Source organism: Salmo salar, chromosome 20, assembly GCF_965601325.2.
Source record: "Salmo salar chromosome 20, fSalSal1, whole genome shotgun sequence".
Taxonomy (NCBI): Eukaryota; Metazoa; Chordata; class Actinopteri; order Salmoniformes; family Salmonidae; genus Salmo; species Salmo salar.
The window spans coordinates 27148073-27175721 of NC_138310.1; the positions used below are offsets into that span (position 1 = coordinate 27148073).

Consider the following 27649-nt stretch of genomic DNA (forward strand, 5'->3'; position numbering starts at 1 on the left):
GTCAGAAGGGGGGGATTACTCTTAAAGACGCCCTTGTGTCGGGCTCTTATTCAGAGTAAAACACTGATCATGTCATATTGCTTGCAGCGTCTACTAGTTGTGTTATTGTTCAATCTGTCACTCACTCACTGACATTCTTACTTTTGCAAATTGAAGCGAACCTCTGTCAGTGGTCTTTGACTGATTGATTGACTGATTGATTGACTGACTGATTGATCTTACTGTATTACATCCACACATGTGCCCTGTTGTTGACTGAATCTCAGGTGACTGAAGGATCTGTTTCAAAGATAACCCATTGTATTTTCTTTTACAGTATGACTACATCACTCCATACTCCGATATTCTGTTTTTACAAGCCTTGCTTTTGCATTGTCTGGCTTTGATATTTTCAGAGCTTGTCTAACTTGAGAATACTAGAACAAACAGTATCCCTGTCTGTGTCCCTCCCTCCTATTAGTTAAGGAGTTCTCCCTCTACCCTCTGCTCAGAGACAGACAGGTCAGTTAACAGTGGCATTACTGTCAGATGACCCCTGACCTTTAGAAAGAGCTAGCCTCTGTATTTCTAGAGGAGCATGCTTTACAACAGAGACAGGCAGAGTCAGTATTGGTGCTAGTGTTTGTAAGAATGGGAAGTGTGGGTTGGTTAGTGGGAGCAGTCAGGGTTGGAGTGTACAAGTGTGGTTTTATATTTGACTAGGAGGTTGATGGTCATAGATGGTCATAAGGAAATCATGGAGGATCCATCGTAAGGCAGGAGAGAAGAGTGGAGGAGAGGGGAGGCAGGGGAGAAGAGTGGAGGAGAGGGGAGAAGAGTGGAGGAGAGGGGAGGAGAGGGGAGGAGAGTGGATGAGAGGGGAGGCAGGGGAGAAGAGTGGAGGAGAGGGGAGAAGAGTGGAGGAGAGGGGAGGAGAGTGGATGAGAGGGGAGGCAGGGGAGAAGAGTGGGGGAGAGGGGAGAAGAGTGGAGGAGAGGGGAGGAGAGTGGATGAGAGGGGAGGCAGGGGAGAAGAGTGGATGAGAGGGGAGGCAGGGGAGGAGAGTGGATGAGAGGGGAGGCAGGGGAGGAGAGTGGATGAGAGGGGAGGCAGGGGAGAAGAGTGGAGGAGAGGGGAGGCAGGGGAGGAGAGTGGAGGAGAGGGGAGGCAGGGGAGGAGAGTGGAGGAGAGGGGAGGCAGGGGAGGAGAGTGGAGGAGAGGGGAGGCAGGGGAAAAGAGTGGAGGAGAGGGGAGGCAGGGGAGGAGAGTGGAGGAGAGGGGAGGCAGGGGAGGAGAGTGGAGGAGAGGGGAGGCAGGGGAGGAGAGTGGAGGAGAGGGGAGGCAGGGGAGGAGAGTGGAGGAGAGGGGATCAATGGCAAGCACCATCTCACTAATTTATAGTGTTTTCAGGAGGGGTCTTTTTTAACAAGATGGTACTCTGAGGAAAACAGGAATAATCAATGGGAATTTTCACATTTGGTCAATATTACTTTTCCCTTCCCCCTTTCAAAATGAAAAGACATTTCACAAGGACTGAATGCAAGGGAGAGATACAGTAGAGTTTTCCTTTCTGCCAACTAGAACATACAAAATCTTTCAAGTAAGTTTTCTCATCACAAATCAGGTTTCAATCTAACCTTTTTATGCGAGTAAAGTACATGTCGGATACAACTTTCATTACAGGTCTGATGGAATCAGAACTTTTGTCGGTAAACGTTCCAAATGTCGACAAAACGAAATACGAGAGACAGTGGGATCTTTTTGTGTCTGTACAATTAATTGTGCGATAATTGTCAGTGGAAACGCTTTTATGCACCAATATTGATATAAGAACCATCAAATCGAAGTTAACATGGAGTCACGGGATGACATGTTGTGTGGTCCTCCCGCTACGACTCGTTGGGAAAGCATGCAGTTTATTAGGCTACATATTAAATAAATAATGATGAACTTAACAGGGTAGTGAAAGTGCAAGGTGATGAGCTTGATGCTCCTTCACAATAAATATTGAGGGTCTTATTCTGGTGACATGATCATCGATGCTTGGCTGCCGTTTGTCAAATAAAAATAATATTGCTCTTTTGTCCATAATCATCTCATAGTGTAGGCTATACCCGCACTGTATCTGCGAGCTGTTGGCTATAGCGCACGTGCCAAGACCAGAGTGGGCACACACTATATAACACATCAGTAGAGTTGAAAATGTGATGGAAATCCATTTAACTGCAAAAAGGGATTTTTATATGCTTTACGTCACCATGTACAGCCTTTTATCTGCAACAACTCAATTTGATAGAAACACACCTCTAGTGGCAAAATGCGCATATTGTTTTTATGCTGATCTTTTAATATTCGGTAGAAAATCGGTCGCCAATTGGATGGAAGCCTAGCTAATTAGACAAGAGAAATCCTTTCCTATGTGTTAATAATTCTAACTGTTAAGTACTTATTATAGGAGGCAGTGAGGGTTATGGCAAAGCCCACTTTTAGAGATGTGATTAGCCTTTTACTGCAGTGGGGTAAATCTACTTTCAAACAAAAGTATACACCTCACACACATGGTTATGGGCTTAAAAAAGGAAGACACCTGTACCATGTCAGATATAGAGTTGAAATGTATTACATTTTGAGTTTGCATCCCGATATTACACTTTATATACATCACAGAAGAATGAAATATAACAAAACAGTTTGACATAGAAACACCGGATTTTCTTCAGTAAAAAAAAATAATCTGAATAACATTCCACCCATGAAGCCAATAAGGGTGCTTTTGGTCATTGACTGCAGGATAGGGCTACAGCTTCCTGTGCGAAGACTTGACTTCAGGTAGTCGACCCTAACAGGAATCCATTGCTCTTCATCTTGTTTAACAGACCGTGCTGATCTTGTACTCCTGATTCTAGCTATGTGCACGTTTGGCTGTTTTTAACTTGCCTTCATATAGCAGTGAATGAAAGTGTGTACACATTTGCTCTGAATCAATATCCACTACATTAACTTCCCGTGTCAATTTCTAATGTCTTCAGTTGAATGAGGATTATTTCAGTAAATGTTATGCACATGTTATCTGTTGGAATCGATCCCTGTAGACATAGCTAGTTTCCACTGGGAGAACGGACAGTATGTGTCTGTGGAACAGCACAGTGTAGTCTAACATCCGTCTGTCTCTGTCCTCTGGTGCAATAAAACTAGAGGCATCTTCATGGGTCTTTACGGATTTAGTCTGTCTGGACAGTTTGACAATAAAGCATTCAGATATAATTTTTCATCAATTTGTATCTGAATGCCCTTCTTTAACCACCACGTCTCTAAGGGATTGTTTAACCATCTGTCTGAATCTTATTTTCTGTCTGTCTCTGCCTGTGACTGCCTGTCTGTATCTCTCACTCCCTTCTTTCCTCCTCTCTCTCCTTTTTCTCACTTACTTTCCCCAGTAAGTAGGTTTGTTTGGGTGATAGTTATGAACGCATGGTTTTATCTCCTGCCTCTGTGTGTTGTCTCTGTGTGTTGTCTCTGTGTGTTGTCTCTGTGTGTTGTCTCTGAGTGTTGTCTCTGAGTGTTGTCTCTGTGTGCTGCCTCTGTGTGTTGTCTCTGTGTGTTGCCTCTGTGTGCTGCCTCTGTGTGCTGCCTCTGTGTGTTGTCTCTGTGTGTTGTCTGTGTGTTGTCTCTGTGTGCTGCCTCTGTGTGCTGCCTCTGTGTGTTGTCTCTGTGTGCTGCCTCTGTGTGTTGTCTCTGAGTGTTGTCTCTGTGTGTTGTCTCTGTGTGTTGTCTCTGTGTGCTGCCTCTGTGTGTTGTCTCTGTGTGTTGTCTCTGTGTGTTGTCTCTGTGTGCTGCCTCTGTGTGTTGTCTCTGTGTGTTGTCTCTGTGTGTTGTCTCTGTGTGTTGCCTCTGTGTGTTGTCTCTGTGTGTTGCCTCTGAGTGTTGTCTCTGTGTGTTGTCTCTGTGTGTTGTCTCTGTGTGCTGCCTCTGTGTGTTGCCTCTGTGTGCTGCCTCTGTGTGCTGCCTCTGTGTGTTGTCTCTGTGTGTTGTCTCTGTGTGTTGTCTCTGTGTGCTGCCTCTGTGTGTTGTCTCTGTGTGTTGTCTCTGTGTGCTGCCTCTGAGTGTTGTCTCTGTGTGTTGTCTCTGTGTGTTGTCTCTGTGTGCTGCCTCTGTGTGTTGTCTCTGTGTGTTGTCTCTGTGTGTTGTCTCTGTGCCGTTCTGAGTTACTGTATGTCTGAGTTGGCACGTCCCTGCTCCGTGTGCGAGCTATCCTCGTTAGCCTCTCACTGTAATTTCAATAGAAGGGAACATCACCCACCCCTCTCAGCAGAGCCCCCGGGAACATGGAGGGAGCAGGGCTTTTGGAAAGGAACATTAAACAATTGGCCCACAAAATGGAAATGGAAACCATTATTTGGACAGTGTCAGGGGGTCGAATTACTCCCCTTTCCCAGATGCATACTCAGTAGCAGCCGAACGGCACTGTTACTTCATCAGATGTGCTATTGTAGATGTAAATACTGTCCGTTTTAAAGATTGTTTCTCATAATCACAGAATCTGTATCTCCTTTACCCGTCACCAGCAGCAGTGCATGTCAGGGTGGAGATCCTAGTTAACAGGCACCACCAACCACCAACCACCACCACCACCACCACCAACCACCACCACTACCACCAATCACCACCACCACCACTACCAACCATCACCACCACCACTAATACCAACCACCACCACCACCACCACTACCACCACTACCAACCACCACCAACCACCACCAACAACCACAACAACCACCACCATCACCACCACCAACCACCAATCACCACCACCACTACCAACCACCACCACCACCAACCACCACCACCACCAACCACCATCACCACCACCACCACCACCACCACCACCACCACCACCACCACCACTACCACCACTACCACCACCACCACTACCACCACTACCACCACCACCACTACCAACCACCACCACCACCACCACCAATCACCACCACCACCACTACCACCACCACTACCAACCACCACCAACCACCAATCACCACCACCACCAATCACCACCACCACCAATCACCACCACCACCACTACCACCACCACCACCACTACCAACCACCACCAACCACCAATCACCACCACCACCAATCACCACCACCACCAATCACCACCACCACCACTACCACCACCACCACCACCACCAACCACCACCAACCACCACCACCACCACCAACCACCACCACCAACCACCAACCACCATCACCACCAACCACCACCACCAACCACCACCACCACCACCACTACTACTAACCACCACCACCACCAATCACCACCACCAACCACCACCCCCACTACCAACCACCACCACAACCACTACCAACCACCACCAACCACCAATCACCACCACCACCACCACTACCAACCACCACCACCACCACTACCAACCACCACAATCACCAATCACCTCCAACCACCACCACCAATCACCACCACCACCACCACTACCAACCACCACCAATCACCACCACCACCACCACTACCAACCACCACCAATCACCACCACCACCACTACCACCACCACCACTACCAACCACCACCACCACCAACACCACCACCACCATTACCACCACTACCATTACCACCACTACCACCACCACCAACCACCACCACCACCACCACCAACCAACACCACCACCACCAACCACCACCACCACCACCACCAACCAACACCACCACCACCAATCACCACCACCACTATTACCACCACCACCACTATTACCACCACCACCACTACCAACCACCACCACCACCAACACCACCACCACCATTACCACCACTACCACCACCATTACCACCACTATCACCACTACCACTACCAACCACCACCACCACCACTACCACCACCACCACCACCACCACCATTACCACCACTACCACCACCACCGCCACCACCACCACCATTACCACCACCACCACCCACCACCCACCATCTCCCACAGGCACTCCCTGAGCCAACTGTAGCTACATGCATAATCTACCTAGATGCCGATTTTGTACATTCTCATAATCACACACACACACACACACACACACACACACACACACACACACACACACACACACACACACACCCTCCAGTCCCTTCACTTCCCTGTCACAGGCGTCTCCCTGGTGGCTGGTAGTGTCCCTCCAGACCCACTGTCAGGGAGCCCCTTCAGGCAGGGGACAGGCAGTGAGTGGAGACAGGGACCAGCGGCTCCACTGCACACAACAGCACAGGCTGGACCAGTTGGAGCAGCTGGCACAGGAGTGGGGGACACCTCCTCCCAGGAGGCACACACACACTCAATGAGAGGAGGAGAATGACAGACAGACATAGGGAGAGGGTGCCACTGTCTGGAATATCAAATACTCACTGACAGGTACTGCTTGTAAGAAACACAGAGAGAGAGAAATATATTCAAAGTCACAGTGGTAGAAAAAGAGTCAGGAGATCTTTTGGGGGTTTGGGGAGGATGTCTCATGTGAACCAGGAAGACCCACGACTCAAATACAGACAGGAAATTAACCATGAGTTGTAGATTAGATGACCGGAATGTGTTGTAACCTCTGGATGCGTTGGGCTGCACGGGGCTGCGTTGGGCTGCATGAGGCTGCATTGGGCTGCATGAAGCTGCATTGGGCTGCATTGGGCTGCATGGGGCTGCATTGGGCTGCATGGGGCTGCATGGGGCTGTGTTGGGCTGCACGGGGTTGCGTTGGGCTGCATAAGGCTGCATTGGGCTGCATGGGGCTGCGTTGGGCTGCACGGGGTTGCGTTGGGCTGCAAGAGGCTGCGTTGGGCTGCACGGGGCTGCGTTGGGCTGCACGGGGCTGCGTTGGGCTGCGTTGGGCTGCGTTGGGTTGGGTGTCGGGGATTAAACCCTAACACTCAGAACAGGCCTGAGTTGTTTTCTCAGGGAGAGCGCACAGAGGGGGCAGTCGGAAACAGAGCGCAGCAGAGAAATGCTTTGACAGGAAATGGGAATGGACTGCAAATGGGCTAATGCAGGAGAATGACAGGGGTAGGCGGGGGGGGGGGGGCATTGTGTTACAGGAAGAGAGGGAGCGAGAGGAAAGCCACTTCCCATTTGTCTGGCGACTAACAGGTTTCACCTTTGGTAGAGCAGTGTGGAGATTAAGTGGGGGGCACTTGATTTATTTTAGAGAGTATTTGAGATAGTGAGTGTGGGTTTGTGTGTACATGGATGTGTGTGTGTGTGTGTCTGCAGCCTCCCAGCAGGCGTGGATGTGTGTGAGCGTACGTGTGTGTCAGAGGTCAGAATCAGAGGCCAGTTAGCACTGGTGTTTAGGAACAGGGGCTGTTTTCTTTGGCTGCATGCTGGTGGTTAGGGGTGGAGCAGAGTGGTTGTGGGGGATGGATAGGGGGTCAGTCAGCTCCCCCCCTATAAAGGTCTTACATTTCAATTCAATTTCAATTTAAGGGGATTTATTGGCATGGGAAACAGATGTTTACATTGCTTAAGCAAGTGAAAAAGATAATAAACAAAAGTGAAATAAACAATAAAGAATGTACAGTAAACCTTACTCTCACAAAAGTTCGAAAATAATACATTTCAAATGTCATAATATATGTCTATATATAATGATGTGCAAATAGTTAAAGTACAAAAGGGAAAATAAATAAACATAAATATATGTCTTAAATTTCACAAATGATTTAACAATGGCCACGGTGCTGGCCCGGACCCAGTTTGTCTGTTTGTTTGTTTGTCTGTTAGGAATCTGGACAGAATTTATCTCCCAGGAGTACTCCCCCTCACCCCTCAAACTGCCTCACAGCAAAACATTCACATACACCCCTACTTACCCCTCAAACTGCCTCACAGCAAAACATTCACATACACCCCTACTTACCCCTCAAACTGCCTCACAGCAAAACATTCACATACACCCCTACTTACCCTCAAACTGACTCACAGCAAAACATTCACATACACACCTACTCACCCCTCAAACTGCCTCACAGCAAAACATTCACATACACCCCTACTTACCCCTCAAACTGCCTCACAGCAAAACATTCACATACACCCCTACTTACCCTTCAAACTGCCTCACAGAAAAACATTCACATACACCCCTACTTACCCCTCAAACTGCCTCACAGCAAAACATTCACATACACCCCTACTCACCCCTCAAACTGCCTCACAGGAAAACATTCCCATACACCCCTACTCACCCCTCAAACTGCCTCACAGCAAAACATTCACATACACCCCTACTTACCCCTCAAACTGCCTCACAGCAAAACATTCACATACACCCCTACTTACCCCTCAAACTGCCTCACAGCAAAACATTCACAAACACCCCCACTCACCCCTCAAACTGCCTCACAGCAAAACATTCACATACACCCCCACTCACCCCTCAAACTGCCTCACAGCAAAACATTCACATACACCCCTACTTACCCCTCAAACTGCCTCACAGCAAGACATTCACATACACCCCTACTTACCCCTCAAACTGCCTCACAGCAAGACATTCACATACACCCCTACTTACCCCTCAAACTGCCTCACAGCAAGACATTCACATACACCCCTACTCATCCCTCAAACTGCCTCACAGCAAAACATTCACATACACCCCTACTTACCCCTCAAACTGCCTCACAGCAAAACATTCACATACACCCCTACTTACCCTTCAAACTGCCTCACATCAAAACATTCACATACACCCCTACTTACCCCTCAAACTGCCTCACAGCAAAACATTCACATACACCCCTACTCACCCCTCAAACTGCCTCACAGCAAAACATTCACATACACCCCTACTCACCCCTCAAACTGCCTTACAGCAAGACATTCACATACACCACTACTCACCCCTCAAACTGCCTCACAGCAAAACATTCACATACACCCCTACTCACCCCTCAAACTGCCTTACAGCAAGACATTCACATACACCCCTACTCACCCCTCAAACTGCCTCACAGCAAAACATTCACATACACCCCTACTTACCCCTCAAACTGCCTCACAGCAAAACATTCACATACACCCCTACTTACCCCTCAAACCGCCTCACAGCAAAACCTTCACATACACCCCCACTCACCCCTCAAACTGCCTCACAGCAAAACATTCACATACACCCCTACTCACCCCTCAAACTGCCTCACAGCAAAACATTCACATACACCCCTACTTACCCCTCAAACTGCCTCACAGCAAAACATTCACATACACCCCTACTTACCCCTCAAACATGCAAACACAAAATAAGTATTTCAGTACAGAGGGAAGTATTAGATGTGCATGCCTGCTGCAGTGTGGTCATAGTGTTGGTAGAACATCTTGCTACTAAGAATGGTGCATTTGAGGCAGCTTGCATATTTCTGTAAAATCTAATTGCCCTTTGAGCAACACATGCCTGCAAATGCATTCCTCTGATATTAGCTTAGTGGAAAACAAACAAAACAATTCAGATGTTTTATGGTGTGTGTTTTATGGTGTGTGTATGTCCTGATGAATCCGTCAGGGCTAAGGGCACGGGGTGATGTACTGACAGCCTCCCAGCGTGCATGCCGAGCGACCAACAGTCCCCCTTTCCTCTTTCTTGTTCTGTCACTCTTCTCCTTCCCTCCCTCTCTCTCCCGCTCCTCTCCTCAGCTCCACACATTTGCTGTGGATTAGCTACGGACAGTAAATTACAGCACCCTGGACCTCTGAGTGATTCCATACCCATCTCTTCACACGTTCCACCTCCTTCCCTCCCTCATGTGCCATTTTCCAGTCCAACCCTGTCTGTCTGTCTGTCTGTCTGTCTGTCTGTCTGTCTGTCTGTCTGTCTGTCTGTCTGTCTGTCTGTCTGTCTGTCTGTCTGTCTGTCTGTCTGTCTGTCTGTCTGTCTGTCTGTCTGTCTGTCTGTCTGTCTGTCTGTCTGTCTGTCTGTCTGTCTGTCTGTCTGTCTGTCTGTCTGTCTGTCTGTCTGTCTGCTCTCTTCATTTTGATAATTTCCCCCCCCTTTCTATCTGTTATTTTTGTCCTGGTTTCTAGATTCTCTCAACCCTGTCAGAATTATCTTCTCCTGTCTGTCTGTCTCTCTCTCTCTTTTTAGTTTTACTTCATTCCTTCCTTCGTTCTTCTATGGTGTCACGCTACACAGCATTCTCTCTTTTACACATCCACCTCCTGTCCCCCCCACTCCTTTATACAAGCAGGTCCCTCTTGTCTTGCCTTCACAGGTTTCTTTAGCTAGTTGCCTCTCTCTATTCCTCCCTCCTATCCCTCTCTCCCAACCTCTCTCTCTCCCACCCTCTCCTTCCTCCCCCCTCTCCTTCCCTCTCTCTCTGGAAACAGATGTTGTTTGTCAGATCTTATCATTACTGGCTAATTAAGAAGACATCTCTTCTCATTCTGTTGTTGCTTCTCTCCTCTCTCCTTCTCTCTAGCGTCCATCCCTCTGTCTTTGTTCCTCTCTGAGGAAGGTTTGGGAGGTGCTGTGGTATGTGGGTATATTTAATACTATGAAGGTGATTATTGGCTGATAATAGCCTATACGTTCTGTCAGTGTTTGTAAGGAGGACTCAGTGTCCTGGAATAATTGTTACGTGTATTGGAGGGAGCACATGACACATTTCTGTGGTACATTTTTGCATTTTGACATTTATTTGACACAATATAGTATGTGCCCATATTGCTGTTCTGTAGAAGCTTTATGTTATATTTGGGGTTTATTCATGCTGCTGCATTTAGAGCTGTCAGTTTTGTGTCACCGGTGTAGTGTGGGGATAGGAAAGGTCTGTATTGGTATGTATGAGACCTGTCCATGCACAATGGGCTGCTCAATCCAATGTGACAGTTTGGGTATTTTAAATCTTCATCCCATAGGACTCTCAATGCATGCTGGGAAAGGTCAGGCCATTGATGGAGGTATATTCCCTATTCTCTCCTGCTGGATCTCTGTGTATTTGTCTAACAGTCTGTCCATCCATAGATCCATATACCTATTACGCTCTCTAGCCTTCGTTATTATGCCAAGTGTTGATTAGTGGAACATAACTTTCAACTATTTAAACGATTAGAATAATAGCATCATGCCAGCAGTGACGTTGTAAAGTAATTTTAAGATCAAGGAGTTGCATTGTTCAAGAAGTACACATTCACACTTCTCAGGAAGGTCCATGAGCCCCCATACCTGTCCCTCTATAACCCCCCATCCCCCCTCTTCTCTCACCTCACAGCCTCGCCTCAGCTGAGGCACTTTTGCGGTGGTAAGCCGGGTGGTTTTACAGAACTACCAAGCTCTATAAATCAGCACTAGTGGTTTAAATGTTTGGCTTTGTCACAATTCTCATGTTTAGAGACGGGGTGGGCTGGGCCGGAGGGGTGAGGGTGGGGTGGGCTGAAATGGAGAAGGGGCCATGGGGGCACATCCAATCCAGCAATCAAACTTTAAGAAACAGAGTCCTCATTCCCCATGCTCTGTTTCAGTCTATGTGACACATCGCCAATGAATCTAGCTGCTATTTTGATACAACAGGCCAATCTGAGTCCTTCCCTCCACCATTGATCTGGTGTACCCATCTCATGTCAGTGTATGGTTGTTAGTGTGTAGGGCGGTGGGTGTTGGTATGCCTGACTGTCAACCAATAAAGACAGGTTTAACCCCTGGATCAAAAAAAGGCGTCAATGAGAGATTTACAGTGTCCAGATTATAGATTATGACAGGTTGAGATTAGGAAAGGTGGGGGTTGCTGGAAATTGGAGAGGACAGAGGTGCATAGCTGTGCACCCAATAAAACTTAACCAAAATAAGAGAAACCCCTGCTAAAACAAGTTGTTAAGGGTTAGTTAAAAACATATTTTTGTTGTTGTTGTTGATTACTTTAAAAAATGATGCAGTTGGACAGGGGGAGGGTGAGTGATAGGAGGTGAGAGTTATATAAAGTATGTTAAATAAAGTTGAGTGCACAACTAAGTATTATTTCTGTTGTAAAATATGAGGGGGCGGGTTAGTAGGCTGGTGTGAAAGGTCCCGTGGTGGTATGCGACAGAGGGGGTATCAGTTCGTGGAGGGTTCTCTGTGCCCCATTAGCAGTGTCAAAGGTCGGGTGCCCCGGGTGTTAACCCTGGTGACCAGTCTAGCTTCCAGTCTGCCAGGGGACCCTGGGATCCAGGGGTATTTATTACCTCCTCCCTAGCCCCCTCCTCCCCAGTCACTCTCCTCACCCCTCCCCAACTCTCCCCATGGAGAAAATAAACCTCCCCCATCCCTCTCCACAACCAATCCATATATTCATTGGATGCATATCCATACATTGATGCATGATGACCCATCTGTAGATTTCTGCATCAGTGTAAAATATTATTAGGTCAACACTGGCCTATGCACAACTCAGCCAATAGCTAGGAGCCATGAACCTTGCTTGACCCAATACTTGCATATTTTGTGCATACATTTTAAGTTGTGATTAAGTTGTGTTCATTGTAGTTTGTTTGTGTGTATGTAATGTTTGTGTGCTTGCATGTGGCATGTGAACATGTGAGCGTGTGTATGTGTGTGTGTGTGTATGAGTTACTGTTCTCAGTGTGTGAGTGTGGCAGAAGAAGGTCCTCAGCATGTCAGTATGTTTTAATGCCTCACATCTGGTTTCCTCATTTTCCTCCCCTACCCCTCCTCTCCCTCTCCTTCTCTTTTTGTCTCTCCCTCTCTTCTTCTCTCCCACTTTCAATCTTGTCTTTCCCCACCACCTATCCACACCTTCCCTCTCTACTTCCTTCAGTCTCTCAGCCTGTCGTCTAAATCCTGATAGAAGGAATATCATGCTCCTGACCTGTCACTCCATCCCTGTTATCTCTCTTCCTTCCTTCCTTTCTACCTTCCTTCCTTCCTTCCTTCTTTCCGCTGTGTCTATTGGTGTTCCTAGATAGAGAACAGAGACTCTCCCACCCTGTCAGACTAAATTATCTCAATTTTAGTCCTCTCTCTCTAGCTCTCATGGTTCAAGTCTTTTATTGAAATGTGATTATATCATCATTAATGCAGATGTCCGAAACTAGAGGACCAATCTCACATGAGAAGGACTGATGTCCCACAGGAAGACACGGCTGCAGGAACTGGCCTAGTTATGTGGGAGCTTCATATGACCTCTATAAAGCCTGTATTATAGCTGATAAATCTATGTATTGTAGCATAAAGATCTGTTGACACATATACAGCTTTGTGTCTAATCAGCATAGATAGAGAGTGATGTGTTGTGTCTCTGTGACATGGCAGTTCATGTCACTAGTAATTAAGGTTGATAAATGCCAATAAAAGTCCTTGTTAGGGGTCCTGTGCAGCTTTTGTTCTAGCAGTGTGTAGCGGCTCAGCTACATGTAACAGATGCCTTAGATAGGACTGACTGAGGCTGAACGTGGTCTGAAGGCAAGTCAATGCATAGGTGAACATGTAGGAATAAAACAATTACAGAGTTAAGTTTGTAACTTTGCTGTTACTGCAGTGTCATGACTTACTCTCTAATTTTTTTGAACTCGTTTTAGTTAAGAAAGTTGTTACCCTGCGGATTGCTCACCACATGCTGTGAGGCCTGTGTTTAGTCTTGGGAACTGAAGCAGATGCAGACAAAGGGGATCTGGAGGCCTCGACAGAGATACAGACTGGAAGACTGAGGAGAAAACAGACTCCCCATGGAGCCAGTGTGGAAATTGATCCCAAGGCTTAAGACTTGGGCCTACCTTTTGTTTGTGTTTCCTAATCAGGGTCTGTGAGGAGGGTAGTGGGAAACACCAGTTGGAGGGGTTATAGCTTGATTTACATTAATGACAACTGGACAACTCATTAAATATTAAACTGGCATCCCAACTAGTCACAAAAAGTTACCCCTTCCCACCAAAAAATGATTTCCAAATGAAATAGTGATCGAATGGAAAATAAATCCCAGTGACTGTGTATGGTTATGTACGGTTATGGAATAACCACTTTGAGTATGAGAGGCAGAGCTGCAAATACATACCTATGAGTCTAATCTACAGTGTAGCTAATAGAGTTCTCTGAAAGTCCCGCACCTTCCTCCGCTCACACAGTTTCCTTCTGACACCCAGATCAATGTTTTCCAAGTCCTCCTCCTCTCTAGCCTGTGGATGGGGAGGTGTGTGGGCGTGTTACATTACCAAAACAAAAACAAACAATGGCGATATTAAACTTTGCGACCACAATAGAGGGGGAAAAAAAGAGGGTCCTCGACTTCTTATTAATTATGCAAGATTAGTCTAATTATAATTCAGCAAATGAATGTGTGGCAGAAGGTGCGAGGCGACGGGGCTGGAAGATTTGCATGTTAAGTGGGTAGGGGAAAGTGGCTAATGCATGCTAATATATGCACCAACGTCTCGCTTTAATTTCAGCATTTGCAGCTGTGTGTGTCCGAACTGAGGGGGGTGAAAAGTTGACTGAATGGGGTTTGGGGTGGACAGAGGTGGTGGTGGTGGAGGGGGTTGTATGGAAGTGTGTATGATGTTACACAAGTAAACACAGTGAGGGAATGATGGGTGAAAGTCAGAAGAAAGGAGAAACCAATGCACACTGACCAATGGGAATGTCGGCATAGAACATGTCCTATCTCACAGAGGGTCGTCGCTACATGTACAATGTGTCCTTAATGGGATGTCACACATCCCTGCTGTGAAGTCACCAATGTGACTGGTTGGAGTGAGCGGTCAGTGCTGGCTGGGTGCACTTGAAGTGGCCAGAGATCCAAAGAGCAGGTGGCCGGGCAGGGAGAGGAGGGTGTCTGGGACAGAGCAGGGCCATGGCCACGGTCATTTAGCCCAACAAAGGAGCCTGCGGTAATGTTGTCATAAATTACTTTGCAGTGTCTCTGTATGGGAGTTCCCACATGAACTTGAAGCAAATTAATATAATGTTCTCTGTCATATATCAGGGTAGAAGTCACATACTGAAGGATCTCAAGTGCACTGTTTAAAAGAAGTGGACCAAAACAGCAGAACATAATCCAATATATCCCTCATCAGCAGTTATGAAGCCAACTGGATTCAAACACTGAGCATAATACACTGTAACATATCATATAAATCATGACAGCATGATAGATACTGTACAGAGAGGATAGAGAGAGGTAAGGGAGGGAAACACAGAGAGGGGGAGTGAGGGCGTGAAAGATGGAGAGAGGGAGGGAGAGAGATGGGGATTGGGATAGAAAGAGGAGGAAGTAGTTAGAAGGAGGGAGAGGTTATGTGGCCTTTTGTACACATCCACCCGGAGCCCAACTGTAGAGGAGCGGAGAAGTTGGAGGTCCGAGCTCTCACTAATAAATCATAATCATCCTCCGCCAACAACAATATTGATTGTCCTCCACTGAAATAGCTCAAATCAAGAAATATTGGACACTGTTTTGGAAGCAAGCGTTCGTTCTGAACAAGGGCCTGTTCACGAGGGAGGAGGGGAGGAAGTGATGGAAGAAGAGAGAGAAAGCGGCTGAGAGAGGAAAGGAGAGATTACTATTGAATTGGAGGGTCCTGGGCTGCGGAGCCAATACAAAGTCCCTCTCCAAACAAACTCTATCCATTAACATGACTTATATTTGCAGTGTACACAATGTGGGTGGGATTGGATAGCTGGCTGCCCAGCTCCTGCTTCTCTCGTTCCCCAGCATTTATCCTCATCACTGTTGTTATTTGTTTAATTTCAGCGTTGGGTGTGTCAGTGAAATTGAGGCCAAATTTGTGGCTAAAATGACAAAGCATCGGATCCACGGACACACATATATCAGTTGTCCTGATCTCACCATGTCCCATTTCACTCTCATTCTCTTTTTCTCTTCAGACCATTTCTTTACTCCCTCAACTCCCTCCACTATCTCTCCATCTCCCCTGCCTCCTCTCCATCTCCCCTGCCTATACCCTTTCTATCTTTTCCTCCCCCACCCCTCTCTCTCTCTCTCTCTCTCTCTCTCTCTCTCTCTCTCTCTCTCTCTCTCTCTCTCTCTCTCTCTCTCTCTCTCTCGGAATGTGTTCCTTGTGGTTGCCTTCTCTTTCCCATCTCTGTCTTTACCTATCAGCGTGGGGACTTTGGGATTGCGGCAGAGCTGCGTTGCCATGGCAGCGGGCTGTGTTGCCGAACTGTGTACACCTGGGATTTGGAGTCTCTCCCTCCCCTCCCCTCCTCTCCCCAGCTTCATTTCAGTCTCTCCAGCTCTCGCTCCCTCTCTCTGCTCTTCTCTGCTGTAGTGGAGGCTATCAGCACTCCTCTCTCTCTTTCTACACTCTGATACTCTCTCTCTCTCTCTCTCTCTCTCTCTCTCTCTCTCTCTCTCTCTCTCTCTCTCTCTCTCTCTCTCTCACTCAGATACACACACACAAATACAGTTAATGAGACACATACATATGAAAACACACACACAAACCTCATTCTAACATGCACATGTGCACAAGTACATACAAATACTCTGTCTCTGTCCTAGTAGTTTCACTTTCTCTCTTCCACCACAGTTCCAATGTGGGGGTTCAAATACAGCATTGCGGGGTACCATGTTCCCCAGAGTCCCCTGGCATACATCACTGTCTCCTGTTCACTTTGAAACACAGCAGTAGTTTTCACTGGACTGCATTTCAAATTCTCATCATTTGATTTAAAGTGTAATAACATTGACTCTAATGCTAAACTCAACAGCAGTGATTAATGCCAGGGCAGATATCACACAGCAGCATTGACACACACTCACTCTCAGATGTTCATAATGCATCTATGACCGGAACAGTAATCAGCATCTTCTTGACTGACAGGCCAACAAATAATGAATGCGTTGTTCATGTTATGTTTTCTTGTCTACCGAGTTAATGATTTTTATGTACTTGTCCTGTTTTTTTCTCTTACCCCTGCAGGTTCTTCTTGAAGTTTTTCTTGAAGTGTAACCAGAATTGTCTGAAGACAGCAGGAAACCCAAGGGACATGAGGAGATTTCAGGTATGGAGAGAAGGAGAGAGAGAGAGGGGTTTGTGTACGTGTGAGAGAGGGAAAGAGAGAGAGAGAGCGTGTGTGCAGCATATATGATGTTGAAAATAGCAATTTTATGGTTATCTAAAATAGAATAAAAACTATCCCACCTTTCCTTCCGCTCTACTTTCACAAAGTGGGATTTTTTTTGTTCAGGGTCTGCCCAGGTATAGTTGGGACCACATTTCTCCATTCTGTAGCCCGAAGCACTGCTTAGACATTTTCCAATGGAAGGAATGAAGGGGAAAGTTAAAGGTGAAAGTAAAAAATCTACAATGAAACAAAGAGGGAGAGAAGGGAAAAGGGTGTACTGGGGTGGGAGAGACAAGGGGGGAGGCGGGCAGGAAATAGGCTGAGGTGTTTCAGGAAGTTGTCAAGAATTGAGTGATTGGCTCCAGATGGGGGAGGTCATGCTCCGTGACCCAGGAAGTGGTCACAGGGGACACTCCCGCTTCACTTCCTCTGCTGTCTTTCAGCACCGGAGCCCCTGTCTGTCTGTCTCTCTCTCTCTCTCTCTCTCTCTCGCTCCTCTTCTCTTCTCTTTTCTTTTCTTCTCTCTTCTCTTCTCTCTCTCCCGGATCTCTCTGCCTCTCCCTTTTTCTCTCTCTCCCTGTCTTCCACCATGTTTGTTTTAACTCCTGCGCTTTGACGCATGCTGAGAAGTTATGAGCGGGCGGCCGCTCCGAGGCCCTCACCTCCAGGTTAAAAGGCGATTAGAGCTGGACAGGAGCCTGTTTATGGTGCTTAATCAATAATTTACTGTTATTTTCCTATAGATTCCTCACCACTCAACCATCTACAAGCACATCTGCTTTCTCTCTCTCTCTCTTTCCTTCTCAGCATCTGTGCTCCAGAGTCTCTTCATGTGCAGCTCTGGGATTTTGAAACAATTCTGTCTTATCTTTGCCCTTACACATCACTTTCTTATTGTAAAGCTTATTTCAAAATGTCTAAAGCTTAGTCTTTCAGCACTTCATAGACATAGACCCTACACCACCATCAACACCCCCTCCTGTATGCACACCTATAGATATACAGTATGGACACTTAAACACACAGACCCAAGGCAAGCACACAAGAACGCACATTTTATATGCATGTCCTCCATGGGGAACTGATGTATCTTGTGGAGAGGGTAGGGACACACACATGCTGTTGGCCAGGAATCAAATTAGGGCCACCATATATCACACTCTACTTTAACGGCCAGTAAAAATAGGAGATTCAGTCCATATGTCTGGTGTCAGTGAGGGATTAGGCCTGAACCTCTGTGGGCTGCTGGTCCAGACCACAACTCCAACCACAGTCTCAGGAGGGGAGAGGAGGGGAGAGAAATGGAGAGGCCACAGAGAGGGGGGCGGTGATGTAGAAATATGATATAGAGTGTAGTAGGGTTGTCACATTACCCATTGAGAAATATTCCTATCAGCTGGATGTTGAAATGGATTGTGGCCAAGGGATTTTGCAGGAAACCAAATCTCACAAAAAGTGAACTGATATCACTTTAGTTACCCAGATAAACCCAGATAAACTCATGGTATGTCGTTTCCTCTTCCCCGTCCTCTCCTGTCTTTCAGGTGGTCCTGTCCAGCACTGTGAGTGTAGACGGCCATGTCTTAGCCGTGTCTGACAACATGTTTGTCCACAATAACTCCAAACATGGCCGGAGAGCTCGCAGGCTAGAGCCTGGAGAGTCAGTGGAGAACGGTATGGAGTATGGTAAGAAGAGACAAAACATGACCTGCACTGGGGCACTGATACATCAGGAACACATTCATACTGTACACATTCATACTGTAGACATTCATACTGTAGACATTCATACTGAACACATTCATACTGAACATATTCATACTGTAGACATTCATACTGTAGACATTCATACTGAACACATTCATACTGTACACATTCATACTGTAGACATTCATACTGTACACATTCATACTGAACACATTCATACTGTACACATTCATACTGTACACATTCATACTGTAGACATTCATACTGAACACATTCATACTGAACACATTCATACTGTAGACATTCATACTGTAGACATTCATACTGAACACATTCATACTGTACACATTCATACTGTAGACATTCATACTGAACACATTCATACAGTACACATTCATACTGTACACATTCATACTGAACACATTCATACTGTACACATTCATACTGTAGACATTCATACTGTACACATTCATACTGTAGACATTCATACTGTAGACATTCATACTGTACACATTCATACTGTACACATTCATACTGTAGACATTCATACTGTAGATATTCAACACGTAGACATTCATACTGTACACATTCATACTGTAGACATTCATACTGTACACATTCATACTGTACACATTCATACTGTAGACATTCATACTGTAGATATTCATACTGTGCTTCTACATCTGTAGAAGCACTTTGCGACAACTGTTGATGTAAAAAGGACTTTATAAAATACATTTGATTGATTAACTACTGCTGTATTAATGACTAACCTCAAGGTCTAGGGCTGACACCCTGAAACAGACACTAAATACATTGCCAAGAGATGGAATAAGTTATATTAAAATGACATTATTGCCCTTCCTCTCCAGCCACCCCCTGTATCAAAGCCATCAGCCCCAGTGAGGGCTGGACCACAGGCGGGGCCATGGTCATCGTGATCGGGGAGAACTTCTTTGACGGGCTGCAGGTGGTGTTCGGCAGCATGCTGGTGTGGAGCGAGGTAGCTATGTGGCTTTACTGTAACTGTCTCTTTAAAACAACTCATTAACGATACTGTTACTGATTGAAAACATAAGGGACAAGGTAACAAAAGCATGTGGCTTGTCTCATTTGCACAGTCATTTAGTGGCTGCCTTCTACATGTTGGCATTATGAGAGTAAACCGTATTATTCTATCAGATACTGTAGACTGTCAAACAGTCATTGCTCATTCCTTCTCTGTCTTGTCCCTGTTTCTCTCTCTCTCTCTTAGTTGATCACGCCCCACGCCATCCGTGTCCAGACGCCCCCACGCCACATCCCAGGGGTCGTGGAGGTCACGCTGTCCTACAAATCTAAACAGTTCTGCAAGGGGGCACCTGGACGCTTCATCTATACAGGTAAACACACACCTCCTATTAACCCCACCCCTCCCAGCCATATCTACCCTATCCAGCAACCATTCACCAACAACATATCAAACAGCACCATTACATGGGATGAGTCAGGACCTAGTGCTGATGTATCTGTGGATGTGTTTGTGTATAGCGCTGAATGAGCCCACCATAGACTACGGTTTCCAGAGGCTTCAAAAGGTCATTCCCAGACACCCTGGTGACCCTGACAAACTAGCTAAGGTGAGTGAGAACATACCACACATAGTGAGATGATGTACATGCCATATGTCACCACACCTCACCTTTGTACATAAAGTACACTATCTAACACCAGAGGCTAATTCATGTCTCTCTGTCTGTGTGAAGGAGATGCTACTGAAGAGAGCAGCTGATCTGGTAGAAGCCTTGTATGGAAACCCACACAGTAATCAGGTAACCAGCACTGTTTAGTCGCTCCGTTCCTCTAGTAATTCCACTCATCAATAACTACTGTAAATCTGTGAGGTCTGGGTTAGTAACAATTTGTATTGTCTCTCTTTAGGATATGTTGCTGAAGCGTGCAGCGGACATCGCTGAGGCCCTGTACAGTGTTCCCCGTCCCCACAGCCAGCTGCAGGCCCTGCCCAGCTCCCCAGCCCACGGCAGTGTCATGGGCCTGGGCTCATACCCCTCCCAGCTGGGGGTCAGCATCGGCGAGCCAGGACAAACCAGCCAAGGTGAGCAGGACAAGACTTACAATTGGATTCCCTGTATTTATAGAAGTCTGGCCCTTTGATTTTCTTCTAGTTGGTGATATGATATCCCCAGTGGGAAAATCACTTGTGTCTTCCTGTCTTTTACTATCCTCTGTCTTGTTCTAACACTTTCTATTTCTCTCTCTGTTTCCCTCTCTCTCGCTCCAGGTTATATTCGTAACTCCAGCAGTTTGTCCCCCCGGGGGTACCCCTCTGCCTCCACCCCTCAGCAGTCGGGCTATGGGGGTGGTGGAGGCATGAGTGGGGGGTACGGGGCAGTGCCCATGACTAGTCTAGGGGTGCCAGGGTCCCCTGGTTTCAGCAGTGCCTCCCCCACTGGTTCTCCCTATGGCAGTGAGTGTCTCTCCTTTTACTCAATCAATCTATCCTGTGTTTTCCTCCTGTACCTGTTACAATAAAACATAATTGCCCACCATTGACAAAGGTTGACCAGTGCCTAGAATCCTTCTCTTATAAAGTAACAACTGTCTCTCTCTCTCTCTCTCTCTCTCTCTCTCTCTCTCTCTCTCTCTCTCTCTCTCTCTCTCTCGCTCTCTCTCTCTCTCTCTCTCTCTCTCTCTCTCTCTCTCTCTCTCTCTCTCTCTCTCTCTCTCTCTCTCTCTCTCTCTCTCTCATCCACAGTAATGCCATCTAGTCCCACTATCCCGGGTTCCAGCTCCTCCTCCCTCCTGCCGTTCTCCTCCTTCCCGTCCTCAGCCAAACAGAAGAGTGCCTTCGCTCCTGTCCTCCGGCCCCAGGGCTCCTCCTCTCCTGCCTGTCCCGCTTCAGGAGGCAACAGCTTCAGAGGTAGAACCAAACTACAATCTTAGAAACATCTCTTTGTGTGTTAAAACCCTCTTTCTGTATAAATCTCATCTATGTCCACAGATACATAGTTTAGGCAGGCATGACAATACAATATGTCTGGCTTTTTGGGGGTTATAATAATGATTGCCATTGTCAAGAATAAGATTTTATCTAAAACATAATAGATTATTACTATTCTCTTTCTCTATAGCGATGACCGGCCTGGTAGTTCCCCCGATGTAGCAGCACTCCACCACCTCCCATCCATCACCTACAAACCATACCAGACCACTGCTCCCACACTGCTACCCCTCTGCTGGCACTGACAGGGATAAATGGAACACACACTGACTTCTCAACCACCAACAACTCTTCTCACTGATGCCCTGCCACTTGTTGAGTCCATGTTTCATCCAACTAAATGAAAGGGAATGGGACAGAAAGAGTCCAAATACCAGCCAGTCACTCCAGAAGCAGAGAAGAAGACCTCTTCATCTGCAGTAGCTGTAAAGACATGACACTTCCTTGGGACACACCACAACACGATGGAGCTCTATGGGTGTCTATGGGTGTCTCTGTATTTTGAAAGGACAGCAGAAGTCAACGTCAAGATGCCTTCACGAGCTTCAAAAGCACTCGTACCACCCAATACTACAGCCGTATGCAGCATTTGGTTCTTCCAACAAAAACACCTACCCTAAACTGATGAACCTTTTGGCTAGCAGTGTGCTAGAAGAAAATGTCTGTTGATGATTGGTTGTTAGAGCACTGAACTGAATGGACAATGGACAACTCTGATACGTGTGCTGAAAGCAGGGTGCTATTTGTCTCTGTCAGGACACTGTCAAAGGCATGTATGTACATTGTCCCTGAGAAGACTCCAAGTTTTTTGTAGCAGAGTTTTTGAAGTGGATTTACATTCCAGAATAATAGACCCTTTATTTTTGGTTCAACTCTTTGTCCTCCTGGGTTGGTAATACAACATTTATTCATATATTGATTTATTTAAGAAGAAGAAAACAAGCAATTTAACTTATTATTATAGTTATTTTAGGGAATAATATAAACGTGTTTTAATTCCTTTTTTGTAATTGTTATAAATATGATTATGTTATCGCTATGTTGCCATTATTCTTGTTTTAATTGAAATCTTTGAGGTTTTGTCAGACATGACTGATGATTAATACATAAGAGAGAATGAAGTAATACGCCATGAAACGTTTATTTGAAATAAATTCTTGGCCAATACTTTTCCCTGGTTTGTCGCATAACAAAATAGAACTGTTATGTCCAGTGTAAAAAAAAGCACATTACCTTGCTATTCTCCATAAAGGAAAATTAGTTAGCCTATATTATTATTAATTTCATTTTTATGCATGTTATTTCCACACTGATTCCCTGATATTATTTGATTACATGTTGCAAATTTGAAATTGTATGTCAAAGTTTAGGATTTTTCTGGTTCATTCATTTGATGTTTTTCATCCCGATGCAGTAAAGTAACAAGCATACATAAACTGAAAACAAAGAAAGGAACATATTGTGGATTTGTAATCAACCCATGCAACAGTTTTCTTACTCACTGTTGTAACACAATACAAACATCATACTCAGGATTAGAAAACAAAGAATTGAAAAGAGGTAGCTAACATCTATTCAAAGTTGTTTGTTGTGCTTTGCTGGTTTTATTTATTTGAAAGCCGTTAGTAAAATGTAAGGTTACTGAAAGTTTTTTTCTCCCAAAACCTATCTTTCTTTTTTAATGGTACAGAATAACATGATGACTGTCTGAAAATGTGATTTGTATATCTTAAACTGTAATTATATTTTGTCCTCCCAAATAAAACAAAAAATCACAGTAAGAACTCACTGTTGGTAATAATTCATAACTGTGTGTTTGCATTATGCAATTAGACATGGTATAAAAATGTACAGATATCCATAGTACAGCATATGAGTTGAGGTTTTGTTATGTACAGCATTATGGTAATATTTCAAGTCCACACCAGGACTATTTTTTAACTCACCTGTATGTTTGTGTAGTTTGACACAAAGCTGATGAGGCGCAGCATCTTAATTGTGGAGTGAGCGTTGCAGACTGTAGCTACTGCCTGTGAAGATAAACAACATCCCCCATCACTCTCCTCTCCTCCTCTCCAGCAGCAAACCTGCTTATTCCTCTAAGGACCAGGCCTCTGGGGGCCCCACTAAGAACCACATGAGCCTCTCCTCCCTCGCTCTCTCTGGCGTGTGCCCTCTTTCTCTCCCTCTCTCTCGCTACCCTGCCATTACTTCTTTCAGTCTGTTTCAATCCCCTTTCATCCCTTCTTTCTTTCTTTCTTTCTCTCCTGCTCCCTCTCTCCCTCTGTAATGGCTTCTCTCTGTTAATGTAATTAGCACTGGTAAAAGAGGGCAGTTAATTACCAGCTCTTTTTTGATGGGGTAATTAATGTTATGCCAGGAAACAGCAACTGTTTCATTAACACAGCGCTCAAAGCAGCGAGGGGGTTGGGCAGCGCTGAGTGTATGCATGTCCATATGTGCATCAATGTGTGTGGTTGTGTACTACATGTCTACGTGTACACTACAGTAGAGTATAACACTGAGTGCACAAAATATTAAGAACACCTGCTCTTTCCATTACATAGACTGAAAGTTTCCCGTTAAGATGGTGCAAGAGAGAAAGGCCTCCATTTGATGGGCTCTTAACCGATCGTGCAATTTTTTATTTATTTTTCATATTATTTGTAACTTATTTTGCACATAACGTTGCTGCTTTTGTCTCTTATGACCAAAAAAAGCTTCTGGAAAATTAGAACACTGATTACTCACCTTGAACTGGACGAAGAATTTCTCTTTAATCAGTTGGACAAGAGGGATTTAGTCCAGACACTCAAACAGGCCCTCATTCCCGTCATTTGCAGGAGAAAAAGACGGGAGAGGTTTCGCGGAAAGAGATCGGGGTGCCTTGTGAGGATCCGCCGACGAGTGGCTAATCTGCCTTTGCCATCTGTACTACTGGCCAACGTACAATCGCTGGATAATAAATTGGACAAACTAAAAGCACGTATTTCCAACAGGACATTAAAAATGGTAATATCTTATGTTTCACCGAGTCGTGGCTGAACGACGACATGAATAACATACAGCTGGGGGGTTATGCACTGTATCAGCAGGATAAAACAGCAGTCTGGTAAGACAAGGGATGGCGGTCTATGTACATTTGTAAACAACAGTTGGTGCATGATATCTAAGGAAGTCGCAAACAGGAAAACGCTCATCCAGAGGCGGCGCTCCTAGTGGCCGGGGACTTTAATGCAGGGAAACTCAAATCCGTTTTACCTCATTTCTATCAGCATGTTAAATGTGCAACCAGAGGGAAAAAACTCTAGACCACCTTTACTCCACACACAGAGACGCATACAAAGCTCTCCCTCACCCTCCATTTGGAAAATCTGACCATAATTCTATCCTCCTGATTCCTGCTTACAAGCAAAAATTCAACCAGGAAGCACCAGTGACTCGGTCAATAAAAAAGTGGTAAGATGAAGCAGATGCTAATCTACTGGACTGTTTTGCTAGCACGGACTGGAATGTTTTCTGGGATTCCTCCGATGGCATTGAGGAGTACACCACATCAGTCACTGGCTTCATCAATAAGTGCACCGATGACGTCGTCCCCAAGGTGACTGTACGTACCTACCCCAACCAGAAGCCATGGATTACAGGCAACATCCACACTGAGCTAAAGGGTAGAGCTGACGCTTTCAAGGAGCGGGACTCTAACCCAGAAGTTTATAATCCCGCTATGCCCTCCGACGAACCATCAAACAGGCAAAGCTTCAAAACAGGACTAAGATCGAAACGTACTAAACCGGCTCCAACGCTCGTCGGATGTGGCAGGGATTGCAAACTATTATAGTCTACAAAGGGATGCACAGCCGAGAGCTGCCCAGTGACACGAGCCTACCAGATGAGCTAAATTACTTCTATGCATGCTTCGAGGCTAGTAACACTGAAACATGCACGAGAGCACCAGCTGTTCCGGACGACTGTGTGATCATGCTCTCCGCAGCCGATGGGAGTAAAACCTTTAAACAGGTCAACATTTACAAGGCCGCAGGGCCAGACGGATTGCCAGGACGTGTACTCTGAGCATGCGCTGACCAACTGGCAAGTGTCTTTACTGACATTTTCAACCTCTCCCTGTCTGAGTCTGTAATACCAACATGTTTCAAGCAGACCACCATAGTCCCTGTGACCAAGAACACTAAGGTAACCTGCCTAAATGAACCACGTCTGTAGCCATGAAGTGCTTTGAAAGGCTGGTGATGGCTCACATCAACACCATTATCCCAGAAACCCTAGACCAACTCCATTTTGCATACTTCCCCAACAGATTCACAGATGATGCAATCTCTATTGCACTCAACACTGCCCTTTCCCAACTGAGCAAAAGGAACACCTATGTGAGAATGCTGTTCATTGACTACAGCTCAGTGTTCAACACAATAGTGCCCTCAAAGCTCATCACTAAGCTAAGGACCCTGGGACTAAACTTCTCCCTCTGCAACTGGATCCTGGACTTCCTGAAGGTCCGCTCCCATGTGGTAAGGGTAGATAACAACACATCCGCCACGCTGATCCTCAACACATTGGCCCGTCAGGAGTGCGTGCTCAGTCCCCTCCTGTACTCCCATTCATGACTGCATGGCCAGGCACGACTCCAACACCACCATTAAATTTGCAGATGACACAACAGTGTTAGGCCTGATCACCAACAGTGATGAGACAGCAAACAGGGAGGAGGTCAGAGACCTGGCTGTGTGGTGCCAGGACAACAACCTCTCCCTCAATGTGATCAAGACTAAGGAGATGATTGTGGACTACAGGAAAAAGAGGACCGAGCACACCCCCATTCTCATCGACGGCGTAATAGTGGAGCAGGTTGAGAGCTTCAAGTTCCTTGGTGTCCACATCACCAACAAACTAACATGGTCCAAGGACACCAAGACAGTCATGAAGAGGGCACGACAAAACCTATTCCCAGTCAGAAGACTGAACATATTTGGCATGGGTCCTCAGATTCTCAAAAGGTTCTACAGCTGCACCTTCAAGAGCATCCTGACCGGTTGCATCACTCCCTGGTATGGCAACTGCTCGGCCTCCGTCCGCAAGGCACTACAGAGGGTAGTGCGTACGGCCCGTACATCACTGGGGCCAAGCTTCCTGCCATCCAGGACCTCTACACCAGACGGTGTCAGAGGAAGGCCCTAAAAATTGTCAAAGACTCCAGCCACCCTAGTCATAGACTGCTCTCTCTGCTACCACACTTGCAAGCGGTACCGGAGTTCCAAGTGTAGGTCCAAGAGGCTTCTAAACAGCTTCTCCTCCAAGCCATAAGACTCTTGAACATCTAATCAAATGGCTACCCAGACTATTTGCACCCCCCCCCCCCTTTTACGCTGCTGCTACTCTGTGTTATTATCTATGCATAAGTCACTTTAATAACTCTACCCACATGTATATATTATGTCAATTACCTCAACTAACCGGTGCCCCCGCACATTAACTCTGTACTGGTACCCCCTGTATACAGCCTCGCTATTGTTATTTACTGCTGCTCTTTAATTGTTTGTTACTTTTAGTTCTTATTTTTGTAGGCATTTTTCTTAAAACTGCATTGTTGGTTATTAAGGGCTTGTAAGTAAGCATTTCACTGTAGGTATTCGGCGCATGTGACAAATAAAATTTGATTTGATTCAAAAGCTATGATCCTTGTTAAATCAACTTCAATCAATCTAGATGAATGGGAGGAGACAGGTTAAAGAAGGATTTTTATTCCTTGAGACACTTAAGACATGGATTGTGTATTTTATTTATTTATTTATTTATTTCACCTTTATTTAACCAGGTAGGCTAGTTGAGAACAAGTTCTCATTTACAACTGCGACCTGGCCAAGATAAAGCAAAGCAGTGTG

General features: G+C 45.9%; 1 protein-coding gene across 3 annotated transcripts in view; it reads left to right on the forward strand.

Moving 5' to 3' along the window:
• The window catches only part of LOC106580343 (transcription factor COE2), a 35049-nt gene extending 11516 nt beyond the window's left edge, over positions 1 to 23533 (forward strand). For 2 of the 3 annotated variants that reach the window (XM_014161273.2, XM_014161275.2), the window contains exons 7-16: positions 16897 to 16978; positions 18586 to 18727; positions 19621 to 19751; positions 20004 to 20130; positions 20279 to 20367; positions 20494 to 20559; positions 20669 to 20843; positions 21030 to 21215; positions 21504 to 21668; positions 21880 to 23533. In XM_014161273.2, coding sequence (XP_014016748.2) covers positions 16897 to 16978; positions 18586 to 18727; positions 19621 to 19751; positions 20004 to 20130; positions 20279 to 20367; positions 20494 to 20559; positions 20669 to 20843; positions 21030 to 21215; positions 21504 to 21668; positions 21880 to 21911 — 1195 coding nt within the window. In that variant the 3' untranslated portion in view covers positions 21912 to 23533. Of the gene's footprint in view, positions 1 to 16896; positions 16979 to 18585; positions 18728 to 19620; positions 19752 to 20003; positions 20131 to 20278; positions 20368 to 20493; positions 20560 to 20668; positions 20844 to 21029; positions 21216 to 21503; positions 21669 to 21853 lie in introns of all 3 variants that reach the window. The other variant, XM_014161274.2, reaches the window with a different exon arrangement.
• Positions 23534 to 27649: the final 4116 nt, after the last annotated feature.